At 37.0% G+C, this 19,462-nt stretch overlaps 1 protein-coding gene across 1 annotated transcript in view; it reads left to right on the top strand.

Moving 5' to 3' along the window:
* Positions 1-19,462, top strand: part of DLG3 (discs large MAGUK scaffold protein 3) — a 3,698,230-nt gene that overhangs the window by 1,869,391 nt on the left and 1,809,377 nt on the right. Inside the window, exon 7 of the mRNA XM_044057417.1 lies at positions 2,700-2,824. Coding sequence (XP_043913352.1) covers positions 2,700-2,824 — 125 coding nt within the window. The remainder of the gene's footprint in view (positions 1-2,699; positions 2,825-19,462) is intronic.

Raw genomic sequence — 19,462 nt, 5'->3', positions numbered from 1 at the left:
ATAAACTTAGAGCTCTTTTTTCACAAATGCTCATTTCTTTACATTTAATTTCTTCAGATTTTTATCCATTAGAACTAGGCAAGACGAGAGTCCTTCAACACTTTTGTTTCTACTAGTGTTGCCTAATTAGCTCATTCATTCCCCTATGTTGAGAGGTTGGTGGTAGGAAAAAAGGGGCCTGCTTCCAGGTCTGATAAAATGACCTAATGTTTCTTTTGGAGTATTCACCCATCCCACTGGTTTCTCCTATGAGCTGCACCAATGCTGCCTTGCTGACTTCCCCAGCCAGTGCATTTGCACAGTGGCTGCTGTACATGTGTTTGGCAGGCCTCCATGGGTGCAACACCTAGTACTCCCTCTAGGTGCCCAACAAGCTGCAAGTTATTGCTTTTTTCCTCCCCACATGATGAGGGAGCCAGTAACAGCCACATTGACTTCCATCCTCCCCTGCAGCTCCATCAGGTGCCTGAGCCACTAATCAAACTTGGGTTACTTGGGCCACAGTCAGGGTACTATCCTCTATACCAGCAGAGATGACTGTTGAATTTGTGTTTTTATGATGGATTTTTTAGTCAGACAGTTGTTGTAAGCTACCTGGTTCATCTGGGTTTTGTAAGGGAACCACCTGTAGTATATGTGCAGTATAAAGCATACACGTTGTCAGCTTGAGTGAAGTGGTGTTAGACATGATATGCATTCAAGACAAACTGTACTGAACTGCTCTGATAAAGTCATTTAGTACACAGACTCAGCTACTGGTAACACCCCCTTAAAGAAAAAGCCGCCATATAATTACAAGACTGCATACGCTGCATGTACTTTATTTTAAAAATAAAATACCAACTGTATGAGTAATTACATACACATATATAGATTTCAGATATCTACATTATGTGCTGTGTGTACCATGTGATATTAATACAGAAAAACTGAAATGTATTTTTGGAAATTAGTTATCTAAAAATGCATAAATCATCTGCACATTATGCACAGTCACTGTATCACATTGACTTTTTGATTAGCCTTCCATGTCTTGAATACGTGTTCACTGTATGTTAAACAGGAGCTGCATTGCTGTCTGATGTGGCAGCTGGTGGAAAAGTAAAACTTCTATCAGGTTCAGTCTGAATCAGATTCTGACTTTCTAAACTTTGATATTGAGTTTGATTACCATTTGAAGATATTTTGGATGAATAAAGTAGTGGTGTTTGTTTAGATGAAATCCTTGAGGTAACACATCTGAGTTTTAATAGATAAAGGGTCTCAAACTCAAATCAGTCTGAAGCCAAATACAACCTTATTCATCTGCCAGAGGACAACAGCCCCCATTCATTGGTGGAGAGTAAGGAGCACATTTATACCTTCAAAATGGAAGACAATGCTTATGTTTACACTCTGAGTGGGGGCAACTTACAAGAATGTTAAACATTTTACTAACACTCATCCACTGTCAGTGGGCATACTCTGTAAGTTTACATTTTAGTTGCATTTACCAAGTAGAACATCACATTTGCTGTAGTTGCATTTACTGTTTTTCATTTATACCAATTTTATTAACTCACGTCCCTTCAATGCATATACTACACTGCTGCTGTTGCTTTTTGCTTATTTTGTATTTCATTAATAATGTGCCAAAGATCACAATACAGCTGTCACCCTAAATATCTGAGTTCATCTGTTATTTAGTGATGCCACATATAACTGCTTTCTTAATTTTTATAGTGTTCCCATCTGCCCAACCATCCAATCGTCTTCTCTTTTTTTGAAAGTTTATTTTAATGCTGCTATTATTTCAATTCTACATTCAAGACATAATGGTATGAATGTCAGTGGCAGCCAGGACTAGACCACTCAAATGACAACACATTTTAAGAAGTGAGTCTCATTGGGTCAAATATACACTGTGGCTGAACCAATGAAAGAGTAGACATAATTGTAGATATTAGTTGAAGAAAAGTAGCCACAACAGCGAAGAACTTACGATGTCTAAATTGCACATTTGTATGCCACATTAGGAATATCTTGTAAGGTTGGAATATTACAAATTTGAGGGCCACAGTTTGAGACCACTGAAATAAGAAAACAAAATGAAGGGATACAGTCAAGTGAAACATGTCAAGGAACATCTGAGAAAGTGAGTAATGTTAAGAAACTTCTGAAAAGCAGAACCTGCTTGGATTCTAATACCAGTTCTGAATCCTGAAACTACCTAGTGAATTTGACATTTAATGATATATTATTACTTGTAGTGGTAATTTTAAGTTGCTGAATGCATCTGGTTAACATAACTTCATTTGTTGGTAGTTTCAGTGCTGGTGGAGTGTGTCAGAAATCGCAGGCTGATTAAAATGTGCTTGAATGTATATTTCACATTCAGAGCTCTTTGCAGGAAACTTTCCTGCTTTCAGACCTGTGACATCTTATATGCACAACAGTTTAGCAATGCATTGGACTTAAACAAAATTTCACAGGCAAAGGCATCAAAGGAGTACACAACTATGTAAATAGAACATAAAGTAAATAAATTAAAAAATGTAACTGAATGTGTCTTTAGCTCATCAAAACATCTAATTATCATAGTTCTTCAAAATGGGGAGTGGAAAGCAGTGCCAATTACATTTGTTTTTTTCCTGACAATTTGCTTGCTTTAATTGAAAATTAAAATTGAAATTCTTTGTTTTTATTTGGTTGCTTTTCAGGGCAATTCTGGTTTGGGCTTCAGCATCGCTGGAGGAATTGATAACCCTCATGTTCCAGATGACCCTGGGATCTTCATCACCAAAATCATTCCTGGTGGGGCTGCAGCTATGGATGGCAGACTTTGGTGAGCTTTTAACTTCAAATGGAAAAATGTCTTTGTATTTGTGCACATACAGACATTTAAGTAAGTTATGACTATTCCATCCTGATTTGTTAGAATTTCATGGAGAATACAGGATTGCTGTTATTAATCTGAGGAAAACCAAAACCAAAAATCACACAAATGTGGTAAAAAAAATACAATAACACCTGAACCACAAGGACTGCTGGAGAAAAAAAAAACAATAAACTGCCCTTAAGCGTCAAACAATTTTGTGTTAATCTGAGGAAGAATATGGGTACTAGCAAACAAAATATCCAATTTACCACATTAGCAGCTGCTAGGTATCCATTGGTTTACTGCAATGGTTGTTACACATACCAGGGAAACTTAGTCTGTAAAAACAATAGTCTTTAAGAAAATAGTACCCTTTTACTTACAGTGGAAGTTGGAATAAACTGCACCACTTGAGTACTGGTAACTTTGAACTATGTACATACTTGGATCTTCAGTTGATTGAACAATAAGACATAGGAGGAGGGAATATGCCAGGTGTTAGGCCTGGAGTTGGATACTGTGAGAAGTGTTGCAGGTGCCATGCTTCACTGACTGTGGAGTGCAGTAGATTTTCAAAGGTGATACTTTACATTTTGTAGCAGGTGTTAACAATAACAATCCTTGTTTGTCTGGCCTGTGTTGTGGCTGCAAAATGTCCAGGAAGGGCAGTTTATTTACTTAGTTAAACAAAGAAATGAACAAACAAACAAATAAACTGCATTAGGGAACTAATTTAGTAATAATTAAAAAAAAATGAAAAAAGAATAAAAAGCAGATGTTTTAAGCTTGTAGATTGGGATCAGAGAAACATATGGTCATCTACTTCAAATTCTGGGACATGAGGTGCCAGACCGATCCTATTTGTCAGCTTATTACACTACCAAAAGCTTAAGCAGCTTTCGTACTCCAGTAATGTACCTGCTGCCATGTCTCTTCTGATCTCATTTGCTGCCTCAGCAACTGGATCCCATTTACCAATGCTCTGTTACATTTCAGAGATATTCTTATATATTTATAGTCTCTCTTCATCTCCTAACTGTTGTTTCATGAGTTTTATTCTCCTAGTTATATTACTCATTGCAATACTTATTTTAAAAAATGTATCCTTCACGCTCCTGTGACTAGGAGCAAAGCTCTAGCCTTTCTCTTAGTAAAACATTAGTCTTACTCTTCACTTTAATATTTATTGTTTGATATTTATTTAATATTACATATACTATGCAGTGTTGGTGCTTTTATTGTTCTTTTCGGTGTCGCCATCGATGAGAATATGGATAAGGGCTTCAGAAAATATACCCACTCCGGGCATAATAGTCCACACTCCCTATGGAGCCTGTCAAGAAAACAGATTAGGACAAAGAAAAGGATAAAGAATAAATGTGATGTACAGCACAAACAAGATATATTTTCAGCTTATTTATAGTGCCGAACAACAGTCTGCCCAGGGTGAGTCATCCCTTCTGTACAGAATACTGCAACAGTGAAGAGAAAGACATCTACTGTTATCATACGATTTTACACAACTGTACTTTCGCTGGTTTGTCCTTTCTGACATTGGGGGTACAACTTTGTCAATGTTGCATATGGTGTCTGGACTTACTTGCCTTGTACTTTGTATATTCCTAAGAAAACTACTGAGGTATAGAAGGAAAAAGATACAGGCTGGACAATATTATCAAATGGCCTTTCTTATTCCTCTATCAAGGTTCATTTATTGGCCATTTCAACATGTGCCCATGGATCCTCCTCTTTGAATGCAGTCTGATGTTAAAATGCATTTGAAAGTTTTTTGTTCCAAAAGAGGGCTCCACGGAAACCCGTGTCCCCTCTTTGGGATCTTAATTTTGTGTTAGAGAAGCTAACATTTACTCTGTTTGAACCAATTAACCTGGCTGACTTGAGGTTCTTAACTTGGAAAGCAATTTTACTGATTGCTCTGACCTCTGCAAGAAGGGTATCTTGAGTTGCAAGCTTTTATGGTGAGTCACCCCTTTCTCAATTTCCATAAGGACAGAGTTTCTTTGAGTAGTAGTCATTCTTTAATGCCTAAAGTGGTATCTGAGTTTACTTTAAACCAAACTATCCAGCTCCCCATTTTTTCCTGAACCTAAAAATGGGGGAAAAAGTTTACCCCATATCTCTGATGTCCACAGGCATCTTTGGTCCAGTAAATATTTTGAATTAGCTAAATATTTCAGATCTTTGGATCAGTTTTTCATTTCTTGTGAAGGTAAGAAGAAGGGACATGTGTCAAAAGAGATTATTTCCAAATGGTTATCTAAGGCTATTCACTTTTGCTGTACTCACCATTACAAAACTATTCCAGGCAGGGTCAATGCCCACTCTACCAGGCCCTTGGCTTTATCTATGGCTTTTAGGAAAGGTATTCTCTAGGTATTCTAGTAGCTGCTACTCTGATCATACTTTTACAAAACACTATAAGCTTGTTTCCTTCTCTAAACCCAGATCAGGCTTTGCTAGGACCATTCACAATGGGCTCCTGGACTCTTCTTCCACCTCCCAAATGTAGTTAGCTAAGGTAATCTACCCATATAGCTAAGGGTTCTGCAGCAGTGAACAATATGATGAACATAGTACAGCTGTGGAAGTAAACTTACCATAACAGTAGATGTTTGAATGATCACCGCTGCAATAGCCGGTCCCTCCATCCGTCTCCCTTGTGTTTTGGTGTGACTTTTATGCTAGGGTGTGGATATTTATTTTTTGTTGTTCTTGTCACTGTCCTTCAGGATTCAGCCTCCCACTCTCTGTTGGCAGGAAAGTTCTGAAGGGCTTCACCCCCAAACTTGTCTTTTAGTCAGCTTGGCTTAAGCTGCCTGGCAGTTTTAGCAATGTGGATTATGCCCTGAAGATTTTGTAGCTGTCCAGCTGTTATAACCTAAGCAAGAAATAACCTGTATAGATAAGGCAATTGCAGCAGTGGCCATTTGAATATCTACTGTTCTGGTAAGTTTGCTTATACAATTGTACTTTCTTGTCTTGGACAGTTTTAATACAATGACTAGCAGGTGAAAATGTAAAATTTAACTGAAAACTGAAGACTGAGAATAAAAGAGTTCAACATCATACCAACACTGTGTATGTTAGGATGGACAGCATAGAAGTATCTTACTTGAGGTAGCCTTTTTACTAGAATACCTGTAATAGTCTTAGGCACATGAGCTCAGAAGATAACAAGAAACGCTATGCAGTATGTTTAGGGTTTGTTCATGGGACCCAGGTTTGTCAGAATAAAAAGGAGAAGTTTGTTTGGAGAAGGTTGGAATGTAGTCACTAATCCCAGGGTAGAAAGAATATGGGAAGCTCCCATTTTTAATACAGGCTATACAGACAGCCTGAAGGGGGGAAAAATAGTGAAAAACAGAGCAAATGGACTAGGGACATCCTGTGCCAGAGGGCACAGGTGGACTAAACGAGGATATCAGTCACAAAATAATGGAAGAGAGGGTACAGACAGATACACAGTGTCCTCAGGGAACATTGAAACATACAAAATACTAATTCTGAGACTAGAATCAGGGCATATAGTTGATACAGTGAAAAATGAAGGTCATATTAAAGGACACAGTTTAACAGAAGGATGCATCTCCGCATGATTAGCAGCTCCAAAATACTAGAGAAAAGGACTTGAATCTCCACCAGTGTATGAACAAAACTCATCTTAAGGACAGATTGTTTTTACCCAGCATGTAGCCCATCTCTGTAATTAATTACCTCCACATGTCAAGCAAAATGCCACCTTTGTATCCTTCAAATCCAGCCTCGATGATTGCATGGATATCTGCAAATTCATTTCTGGACAAACCTGCTTGGCCATTTTAGACATTGGGGATTGCAACTTCAGGGTGGGCAGTGGCAAGGTGCATACGGTCTCTGAGCTTACTTGCCTTGTAAGGCAATTCCAATAATCCTAAAAAAACACTGGGTAAAGAAGGAGCAAGATACAGTTTAAGACAATGTCATCAAAACACACACCTCTTACCTGCCCCTGATTTTATGTAGTTTTCTGGATTTTCCCTCAGTTTTTGCTCCTTCACAAATAAAATATGTGATAGAGGAGGAATCGTTTTAAGATTAGTTGCTAAACAATGCTGAACATTAGAGTTTGAGACTTCTTATTGTTCATAATGTGGATATTATTCTGTTAAGTTTTTTAAACCAAGAATAATAAATAGTCCTGGACTGTCTCTGTTGTTTTCGCTGTTGCCTCTCGTTATTTTTGACAGTATCCCTGATTTGTAACCTTAAAGACTGAGAATTCTGCCTAAGTGATCTGCTATTAAGAGGAAACTGGGAGTGCTACTTTGTCAGTCAGTGCTTCAGCCAGGAAACCTTTTAAAACACTGCTTTATAGTGCCACTATCAGGTCACTGCTAGAAATGCATTAAATAATGTACAAGGAGTAGTGTTTAGTGTTTCTGTACGTACATGCGTGTATTTAGTTTTTATGCATTCATTTGTAAATGTAGTAACTGGACTTATCTTATTGGATGTTTTTCAACCACAAACCAGGCCACAAGGGCAAGTACAGTATCGTGTACCATTATAAAATCCAGTCATTCAGCATGCTGTAACCCAAACACCCCATCACTGCAAGCATTACAAAATAAGTTAGTACTTGGTGACCACATTTCCTCCATCTTTGCTGCTAGGTTCTGGGAATTCCTTTCGGGATTTCTTCCAGACAGTAATCCATCTACCACCTTTATGAAAGGCCTTAAAATGCACCTTCAACTTGCTGCCACTTGTAAATATTATCAAGGAGAAAGGCCACACTAAAATCACACCTACCCCCTATATATCATTGCCACCTTCTGTTTGCTCCATCTCTGTAAACATCCATACACTCCATGACCACACCGTCCTGCAACAAACATAAGTATTGCTAAGCTTGATATAAGTTATAGTCAGTCATGAAAACTACTATGGCTAATGATGCACTTTCACCTAGAGGACATGCACCATTGTAACTGACAGTTGACAGTCTTTCCTCAAAAGTGCTTTGATTCCTAATTCACACAGTATCTCTTGTCTATATTTTACAGAAACTCATCCTTGCAGACAGCTAAGAATATCCTTCTTCAGCATCATCACTCTACCTTTTTATGATCTCTACTATTTTTTTGGAGTTTTTCTCTCCCTAGGCCTCTGCTGGAAAAGGACTTTTACCAGTCACACTTTCCTGGTTAACAAAGAAAAACAATCAGAGTAACAAATCAATACTGTCCTTCTCTAGTTCTCCATATTTCACTGAACTCCTAATTGTTATCAGCTTGGTCTCTTAATGGTTCTCCACCATTATTCTACTGTTTATGATTTCAACCGTTACTTTGAATACTTACTTCACTGTTATATAAAACAGTGCTAACATTTCACAAAATAGTTTTGTTTTACCCATTGATGCACACTTCCAAGAATGGATAACAGTATTGTCTTGCCATTTTTCTGTTGTTTATTACTATGACTACTTTCATAGGCTACTGTTTGTTATTTATGCATGATGCAGTATTTTTCATATTCTTGAATTATTTTAAATTTATTAAAGTGACTGTAATACCCATCATAACCTATGCTAAATTTACTCATACTGTAAACATTTCCAGATGTAAAGTTGTTTGATTTTTTTATTGACTTTTTACCCATGTTGTAAATATTTTTACATATGAAGTGTGAGGTTATTTGTTGTAGATATTTCTATATGTAAATTATATGCCTTTCAGAGAGTTTATGCTCCAGAACTGTATCTAAAAATGGTCCACCGTGATCAGTGGTCTACCCCAGCTAACAGATAAATAAATAAATAAATAAATAAAATGTGTTAAAAACCCACATGGACATGGGAAGAATGTACAAACAACACACGCACACCAAGTAACTTGACATCAGGACGAAATATCCAACTCCAGAGCTGCAGCTTCTCAGTTTAATTTTTCCAAGTGTTTTTTGTTTCTAATACCATGATTGGAATGGACCCCATTCCTAAGTCAGGGTGTGATTAAAGTTTGTGAAATTAGTATTATTTCAGTCTTTGATGTTAGCCAAAAGTGTACTTCGCAGCATTCACAATGTGCCCAGAACTGAATCTTTCCATAATTCATATGGACCAAATAACCGCAAAGGGTGTAAAAGTGGAAAAAACACCACAAATGAAGAAATAAATATGCACTTCTGGAGCCGATATACTACAACCCAAGCTGAGATTTATTAATAAAATTCACAAAGGAAAATAACATCCACAGTAGTCAAGCGCTTTCGTCAAATGACCTCTTCAGAACACAATTACATAGTCTCATCTCATTTTATACTTGTTGGTAATAAGTCTAATTAGTCAATAATTAACATTTAAAAAGGCAATGTCTAAAATAATCATGAATATATACAAAAACTGTGTAAAACACCAGTAATTCTGGAATCAAACAGATATAATAGTAGTTAAAAAAACTAGATACTGTGTGAATATTAAAACTAACATGTCACAGTTTTGTAGCCCTAAACCTAAGTTCAGGTTTGATACTGATGGCATCATTAATACCTGGAACCTCTGTGGCATTTAGCTTAAGTTGACACCTAGCTTCTGCTCTTAATAATTTGTTAGTCCAACCCCCCCCCCCTCTAAAATCCACATAAACTACTTCTAAAATAGCAAACCTAAAGGAGTGGGAAGGATTAATGTTAATATGTTTAAATAGTGCATTTTTTCATCTTTTTTATAATGCTATAACAATTTTCATAAATCCTACGATTTAACCTCCTTTCCATCTTCCCTATGTAGAAACATCCACAGTCTTTGCATAAAGCTAAATAGACCACACCAGTTGTTGTACATGAACCCGGGAAAAAAAATACTTCAATTTCATATGGACCTAATTTTACCATGGGGGCTTCAAGAATATAACAGCAATAGTCACAAGCACCACATTTGGTAGTCCCTTTCTTTTTATGGTTCTTTTTTGGGTGTCTGTTCTCCAAAACACATTTCAAGTTACTATTAACCCTGTAAGTAAACAAGGGTTCAAACCCAATAACTGACCATAAGTCTTTATTTCCCTTCAACATGGCCCAATTATTTTTGATGATCCTTTTATCCCAGAAGTGGATATTTATTTCTTCATTTGTGGTGTTTTTTCCACTTTTACACACTTTGCAGTTATTTGGTGGATTTTGGGTATTTTGGCAGCCTACTAGACCCATTATATTCAATTATGGATGAGAACGGCTTGTCCCCAGTGTTCGAGGAAGAACTTGATTCACTATCCTTTCCTTGTGGCCAGCAAATCGGGGGCAGTAATGACAGTTTACTCCAGTTGATTTTAAATCTTGCTGAAAAGGTTTCCGAACTGCAGGAAGCAGTATTTAAAATACAAAACCCCATTGCCTCTGGTAACAACAGGAGCGGAAGTCCTTTGGGGAACTTTAGAGAGTCAACACTTCCGGTTGGTCGTGGTATGACTTCTACAGTGTCACGTAACCAGGACAATGTTTTAAAGGCTCCAGGCAATTTGGAAAACACAGAAAAGCTCTACCTTTGACCGACTGAAAGATTGGACTAAAAAAGACTATACCATTTTTGGTAACAACAATTATACGGATACCAACAACATAGACTCTAGGTTAGTAACCTTAGAACTTAAAATGCATAAGGTTCGAGCATTACAATGTGATAACTCCTATTTAAAAGAATGTATTGCTAGAAGGCGGGTCCCTAAGGGGCTTTGTGTGTTTAAATTCCCTAATGGTGTAAAAAAAGGTCAACCTGAATGCGATGAATTACTCCAGATGTTCGACAGACATGGTATTGAACTGATGGAGTTTATTTTAAAAGTTAACAACAAGAAAATAAGTGAGTTGTTAAAAGAAGTTGATGATATTAACTGTGTTGTTTTAGATGATGTTAGCTTTAACCAGTATTCGTTTAGGTATAATGTTATTTTCGATAAAGTGGAAAATGAAGTTAATGACAACATTTATAGAAAGAAAAAGAAACTAACAAGGGATGAATATGAATACAATAACGGTTTAGCATACCCCTTTCCTAAAGCCTATTTAGAAGGTGACTTGCGTAGAGTTAACACACATGGTCAAACTGAAAATACTAACGTGAATGGCACCACAAATAGGGTTAATAATACTGACAAATCCTACGAAGTTGATTTTCCACCCCTTAGAAGGTCCGAAAGGATTTTCAATAGAAATCAGCCTAGATTGGATAACGATTTTTTAGGGGCCGGGGGGAAGGAGGGACAAGACAGAAATACAGAAACCCATCCTACAGGAGAAAGAACAGTTACGATTAAATCAGAGGAATGTGAGTGACAATGATTATGATGAAACTATTACAGTGGCCTGCCAGACTACAGCATCTACATATCAACATGAAGGAGATGTTAGCAGTCCAGTTTGCATTAATGGCTTTCAAGGAGTTACTTCTTCCAGGGCAGGTGTTGATTCTAACAGACAACACAACTGTCATGTGGTACATCAACAAACAAGGGGAACACATTCTTATCCTCTATGCAGGCAAGCAATGATTTTATGGGAGACTGCGCTAAGCTTGCAACTAACTCTTCAGGCAAGGTTTCTGCCAGGAGCACAGAACTCCTTAGCAGATGTGTTAAGCAGACAAATCATGGATCCCCACGAGTGGAAACTGGATCTTCATGTATTTCAAAATTGACAGTGTCATGGGGAACTCCAGACATAGATCTGTTCGCTTCTCCACTAAACCACCAGCTGCCACAGTATTGCACAAAGGGGTTTCATCACACAGCTTGGAAAGTGGATGCTCTGTCTTTCAGTTGGAAAAACCTTCATGTGTATGCCTTTCCTCCTCTGCCTCTTCTTCCAAAGGTACTATTAAAGGTCAGACAAGACAGGCCAAGGATGATTTTGATAGCTCCAGATTGGCCTCGGCAATACTGGTACCCACTACTACGGAGTCTGGTAAGGAAGCCTCCATGGCCTTTACCTCTGATTCCTCATCTGTTATCTCAGAAGGATGGTCATCTGCTCAATGTCAAGCTTCACTCTCTTCATCTAACAGCCTGGCATATTCTGTGTTGAAACACAGCAGGTCTCAACTTCCTCAACAAGTTTTAAATGTGATTATGGAAGCTAGAAGACCTAGTACAAGGAAAGTGTGCAGAAAAATGGAAGAGATTTTTATTTTGGAGTACAGCAAAGAATTTGCAGGTTTCTGAGCCTAATTTGAGTGTGGCTCTTCAATATCTTACTGAGTTATTGGACAAAGGTTTGTCCTTCTCTTCCATTAAGATTCATGCTGCAGCAATTTCAGCTCACTATGATTGTGACCCACCATTGTTTTCGCATCCTTTGTTCAAGCAGTTTCTTAGAGGGGCAAAGAATATAAGACCCCCACGTAGAGCTCCTACTCCTGCTTGGGATCTCAATTTTGTTTTGGGAAAAAACTTACTCTACAACGTTTTGAGCCTGCGCCTACTGCTGAATTGAAATACTTGTCATGGAAGACTGCTTTTCTGTTGGCTATTACTTCTGCAAGAAGGGTGTCTGAGTTGCAGGCCCTTATGGCAGTAGAGCCATTTTGATTTTCCATAAGGATAGGGTATCATTACGACTAATCCTTCCTTTATGCCTAAGGTGGTTTCTAGTGTGGCTTTAAACCAAACTATTCATTTGCCTACTTTTATGCAGACCCCAAAATAAAGGGGAACAGATTTTGCACACTTTAGATGTACACAGGCAATTGCTTATTATTTAAGCAGGACTAAGGATTTCAGGCAGTCTCAGCAGTTGTTTGTTTCTTTTGGTTTGAGTTCACAGGGCAAGCCTGTGTCAAAACAAACTATTTCTAGGTGGATTGGCTTTTGCATTGCATTTTGTTATTCCCATCATGGCAAGGAGATTCCAGCTGGGATTAGGCCTCATTCCACTAGGGCTACTGCCACTTCAACAGCATTTCTAAGGGGTGGCAACTAAGGATATTTTGGAAGCAGCTACTTGGAGTTCAGTGCATACTTTCTCTAAGCATTATCACCTTCCTATCTACTCTAAGTCTAGGGCTGGTTTTGCCACAGCTGTTTTGCACATGTTTCAGCTCCTGCTTTTTATGATTTGCCAGCCTCCCTTACCTCTGTCTTGGGATTCTACTGACGAAGATGGACTAAAAGACTATACCATTTTTGGTAACAACAATTATGGATACCAACAACATAGACTCTAGGTTAGTAACCTTAGAACTTAAAATGCATAAGGTTCAGCATTACAATTGATAACTCCTATTTAAAAGAATGTATTGCTAAGGGTCCCTAAGGCTTTGTGTGTTTAAATTCTAATGGTGTAAAAGGTCAACCTGAATCATAAACTCCAGATGTTCGCAGACATGGTATTGAACTGATGGAGTTTATTTTAAAAGTTAACAACAAGAAAATAAGTGAGTTGTTAAAAGAAGTTGATGATATTAACTGTGTTGTTTTAGATGATGTTAGCTTTAACCAGTATTCTAGGTATAATGTTATTTTATAAAGTGGAAAATGAAGTTAATGACAACATTTATAGAAAGAAAAGAAACTAACAAGGGATGAATATGAATACAATAACGGTTTAGCATACCTTTCCTAAAGCCTATTTAGAAGGTGACTGAGTTAACACACATGGTCAAACTGAAAATACTAACGTGAATGGCACCACAAATAGGGTTAATAATACTGACAAATCAGTTGATTTTCCACTTAGAAGGTCCGAAAATTTTCAATAGAAATCAGCCTAGATTGGATAACGATTTTTAGGGGGAGGACAGAAATACAGAAACCCATCCTACAGGAGAAGAACAGTCTTAGAGGAATGTGAGTGACAATGATTATGATGAAACTATTACATGTAATGATGGTATTGTTCACCTATATAAAGGTTTTAAAATTTACAACTACACAGATTTACATGTTTGTAAAGAGTTATTTCATTTATTAATGAAAGGGATTAAATTTGTTCCTTCCACAAAGGAAGGCACAAGTAAGATATTAACTGAATTTAAGATTTTTGTAAGAAAATTAAATTTGAAATGTTTAAATAAAGACAAGGAAGTTAAGGTGGCTGATAGGAGACTGGAAATTAGAAAGAAAAGTTGTTACAATCCCCCACTGGTTCCTATTTTAAGTTCCTTTGAGAACGTCAGTTGCCAGGAAATTTTCAGGTCTTTGCAAACTCACAGATACAAGACACATAACCTTTCTTTGGCAGAAAAAAGGTTACTTAATGAACTAAGAAATGACTATAATACCAGGTTCATGAAAGGTAATGGGTTACTGTCAGTACAGAAGATTATAATAACAAAATAACATGCTTAATGACACAACAAAATATGAACCTAGGAATGAAATTCACCTTTGTTACAGGAAAATCAAATTTATATTGGAGGATTCTTTTATTAATGAAGAAAAATTTTCTCCATGTGGAACAACCTATTATACCTATTGCTTTTGGAATTCCGAAAACACATAAGGATACAAAAGATCCCCCATACAGGCTTATTATTTATGGACATAACAGTATAACCTACCCTCTTGGTATTTTTATTGACCGGATTGTCAGAAAAGCTATGGCACCCATTTATCATATTCTTATTGACTCTTGGGATTTTTTAAGAAAAGTAAAAAATTAATTTTTTAGCAAGAAGGTTTGTTTTTCCACTGTGGATGTAGTTGACCTTTTTACCGCCATTCCACATGATATTGGTTTGGAATTTTTAAGAAGAGTAAAACCAATTTAAGTGGTAATATGATCAACTTCATCTTAGAACTGATAGAGATTGTTTTGAAAAATATTTTTTTTACTTTTGGGGGGAATTTTATAGACAGGTAAAAGGTGTAGCAATGGGCAATAGTGCTTATATTTTTGTATATATTCTTGTATATATTGTACATATTTTTGGTGCAGGTATTTTGGGCCTTGTCTTTTTAGGGTCTTCTGACATCTGGGGCAAGAAAAGACTGAGGATATGACGTCGGTCATGCGCATTAGTACCCTGACGTACTGACGTCCGTCTAATGCGCCCTGACCGACGTCAGCCTTATACTCTGGTATTCGGGCCGACTGGACGCGGACTATACCCAATAGTAAGGACTGCAGCAATGGGGATCCTCGAACATCTACATTTATGGTAGGTACAAAACTGTACTTTTCTGTACGTACATGCGTGTATTTAGTTTTTATGCATTCATTTGTAAATGTAGTAACTGGACTTATCTTATTGGATGTTTTTCAACCACAAACCAGGCCACAAGGGCAAGTACAGTATCGTGTACCATTATAAAATCCAGTCATTCAGCATGCTGTAACCCAAACACCCCATCACTGCAAGCATTACAAAATAAGTTTGGTGACCATATTTCCTCGATCTTTGCTGTCAGGTTCTGGGAATTCCTTTCGGGATTTCTTCCAGACAGTAATCCATCTACCACCTTTATGAAAGGCCTTAAAATGCACCTTCAACTTGCTGCCACTTGTAAATATTATCAAGGAGAAAGGCCACACTAAAATCACACCTACCCCCTATATATCATTGCCACCTCCTGTGTGCACCATCTCTGTAAACATCCATACACTCCATGACCACACTGTCCTGCAACAAACATAAGTATTGCTAAGCTTGATATAAGTTATAGTTAGTCGTGAAAACTACTATGGCTAATGATGCACTTTCACCTAGCAGACATGCACCATTGTAACTGACAGTTGACAGTCTTTCCTCAGCATGCTGTAACCCAAACACCCCATCACTGCAAGCATTACAAAATAAGTTAGTACTTGGTGACCATATTTCCTCGATCTTTGCTGCTAGGTTCTGGGAATTCCTTTCGGGATTTCTTCCAGACAGTAATCCATCTACCACCTTTATGAAAGGCCTTAAAATGCACCTTCAACTTGCTGCCACTTGTAAATATTATCAAGGAGAAAGGCCACACTAAAATCACACCTACCCCCTATATATCATTGCCACCTCCTGTTTGCACCATCTCTGTAAACATCCATACACTCCATGACCACACCGTCCTGCAACAAACATAAGTATTGCTAAGCTTGATATAAGTTATAGTTAGTCATGAAAACTACTATGGCTAATGATGCACTTTCACCTAGCGGACATGCACCATTGTAACTGACAGTTGACAGTCTTTCCTCAAAAGTGCTTTGATTCCTAATTCACACAGTATCTCTTGTCTATATTTTACAGAAACTCATCCTTGCAGACAGCTAAGAATATCCTTCATCCATCATCACTCTACCTTTTTATGATCTCTACTATTTTTTTGGAGTTTTTCTCTCCCTAGGCCTCTGCTGGAAAAGGGCTTTTACCAGTCACACTTTCCTGGTTAACAAAGAAAAACAATCAGAGTAACAAATCAATACTGTCCTTCTCTAGTTCTCCATATTTCACTGAACTCCTAACTGTTATCAGCTTGGTCTCTTAATGGTTCTCCACCGTTATTCTACTGTTTATGATTTCAACCGTTACTTTGAATACTTACTTCACTGTTATATAAAACAGTGCTAACATTTCACAAAATAGTTTTGTTTTACCCATTGATGCACACTTCCAAGAATGGATAACAGTATTGTCTTGCCATGACTACTTTCATAGGCTACTGTTTGTTATTTATGCATGATGCAGTATTTTTCATATTCTTGAATTATTTTAAATTTATTAAAGTGACTGTAATACCCATCATAACCTATGCTAAATTTACTCATACTGTAAACATTTCCAGATGTAAAGTTGTTTGATTTTTTTATTGACTTTTTACCCATGTTGTAAATATTTTTACATATGAAGTGTGAGGTTATTTGTTGTACATATTTCTATATGTAAATTATATGCCTTTCAGAGAGTTTATGCTCCAGAACTGTATCTAAAAATGGTCCACCGTGATCGGTGGTCTACCCCAGCTAACAGATAAATAAATAAATAAATAAATAAAATGTGTTTAGATGTGATCAAAAACCCACATGGACATGGGAAGAATGTACAAACAACACACGCACACCAAGTAACTTGACATCAGGACGAAATATCCAACTCCAGAGCTGCAGCTTCTCAGTTTAATTTTTCCAAGTGCCATCGGTATCAAACCTGAACTTAGGTTTAGGGCTACAAAACTGTGACATGTTAGTTTTAATATTCACACAGTATCTAGTTTTTTAACTACTATTATATCTGTTTGATTCCAGAATTACTGGTGTTTTACACAGTTTTTTGTATATATTCATGATTATTTTAGACATTGCCTTTTTAAATGTTAATTATTGACTAATTAGACTTATTACCAACAAGTATAAAATGAGATGAGACTATGTAATTGTGTTCTGAAGAAGTCATTTGACGAAAGCGCTTGACTACTGTGGATGTTATTTTCCTTTGTGAATTTTATTAATAAATCTCAGTTTGGGTTGTAGTATATCGGCTCCAGAAGTGGATATTTATTTCTTCATAATTCATATGGAGTTACATGTATCGGTAACATATCTAAATATGACTGTTAATTCTTTTTTTATGAGACCCATAGCTTCTACTATTATTGGAAATATATGGGTGTCCTTCTTCCACATTGCTGTCATTTCTGCCTGCAAATCCTTGTAGCTAATGACTTTGTGTCACTCTGTAAGTAAGACATTGTCATCACTGGTTGTTGTAACTTCAGTGATCAGTGCTACTTCTGTTTTCTTTTCCTGGACTACTATATCTGTTTTTCTCGCATCTATTTTTTGAACTGTTGGTAATAGGTGATTCCATGTGATATAATCTTCATCATTCTCTATAATGCTGTGTGGCTCATGTTTCCAATGCTTCCCAGCTACTTCAATATTGAAATTTGCACAATCCCCAGTGCATCATTCTTGACATATTATTATGCCTTTCAGTATACAGGCCCTCTGCCATGAGTGTATCACACCGAGCAACAAGATGTGTGACTGTTTACAGTTCTGTTTTACAGAACCTGAATTTGTCTGTTTCTCCCATGTGTTCAATGGAGTTTGTAAACCAACGTGTATGTAGTCCGCTGTCCTGGGCTGCCAATATTAACCTTTCATTTTTTGATTTAAATTCACCTCTCCTCAATCATTCCTGCATCAAATCCTGATTGACATGGTGGTGTTCCTGGAGATCACTGTACTTGCCACAGCATTTATGCCTTTTCCATATTTTTTTCCTTTTCATCTGATCTTTCTCCTTATATTCTTGATGTTTTTTTTGGCACATTCAGTTGCTGCTTCATTTTTGCCTACTTCTGGTTTTATTTCCTGCTTGACACCAATTTGCTTCTGCTAAAATAAGCAGGGAAGTCATCCCAGACTACTTCTCATGTTTTACAACTTTCATTATGTTTTGATCTGGTGAAATCAGCAGATATGTGTGCAGTCCAATGACTGCAGATGAGATAAGTGATATAATCAATTTCAGTAGGAAATCAATTATTGAAGGCCCATACTCCCTAAGGAATATATAATCTTAGTATATACTGATTTGTATATATCATTTTATAACCATGAATCATTTTTCTTGTTTTCCTGTCCAATTAATCCAATACCTTTGGGGTCAATCAGTCATTCCAAAACTGTAAGTTAGAAAAGGAAGAGCAATCGGTTTATACCTTGGACTTAGTTCCTAGATGTCAGGGCTGTTTGCAATATTGGTTTTCATCTTTCTAAAGTATTTCTAACTTAGTTTTATTCACATTTGTTCATGTTTTATTTCTGTTCCTTCATCATTTTCCAAATATTTACACACTCCCTCCTGCTCATGTTCCTTTATATCAGATTCCTGGCCCAGATTAACATGCTGCAGATTTCCTGCTTTAAATGTTGCTTTTGCACATTTATCAAGACCATATTACATTCTTATATCATCTGAGAAAGTTTTAATCACTTGCTGTTGGGCTTTCAACTCTCCATCTGATGAACTATACAGTTTTAAGTCATCCACAAAAAGTAGAAGAGAAGTCTTTATTCTTGCTTGTTTTCAGGAAGCCAAATTGTAACAGTGGCCTTCTTTGTTAAGTAAATGGAATAAGGACAACACAAGAAGTAGCACTGACAAAGAGTGACCCTGGAATACCCACTTTGAATTTATTATCCCTGGGATAATAGTGTGCCCTTTGTCATTGCTTAGTTCAGTATAGGGTTTGTCTTTTACATCTGTAAACACTCCTTTAACCATGAATGTGGGATGCTATCAAAACACTTTTTTTATAATCTGTCTATGCCATACTTATGTTCTTCCCCCTTTTGTAATTCTTTATTATGGCTTTTTTCGCAACAAGTGATCCTTGGTTCCATATGACTTTCTTTTGTTATCTTTTTTTCTATTGCCATAACTGATTTTTTTTTCTTAAATGACTATATATACTCTATATTTAAAGTCTTATACCTTTCACAGAGTTTATGCTTCTGAGCTATGTCCCAAAATGGTCCCGTGGGATCAGTGCTGTAAATCAGCTAACAAATAAAATAAAATGTCTTTAGATGTTTAGATGTGGGCAAAAAACCCACATGAGCATGGGAACAATGGACAAGCAGCACATACATCCCAAATAACTAGACATCAGGATGAAA

Source organism: Protopterus annectens, chromosome 15.part0 (genome assembly GCF_019279795.1).
Source record: "Protopterus annectens isolate FY-2018-M chromosome 15.part0, PAN1.0, whole genome shotgun sequence".
Lineage (NCBI taxonomy): Eukaryota > Metazoa > Chordata > Ceratodontiformes > Protopteridae > Protopterus > Protopterus annectens.
This window is presented reverse-complemented; position numbering and strand designations above follow the sequence as displayed.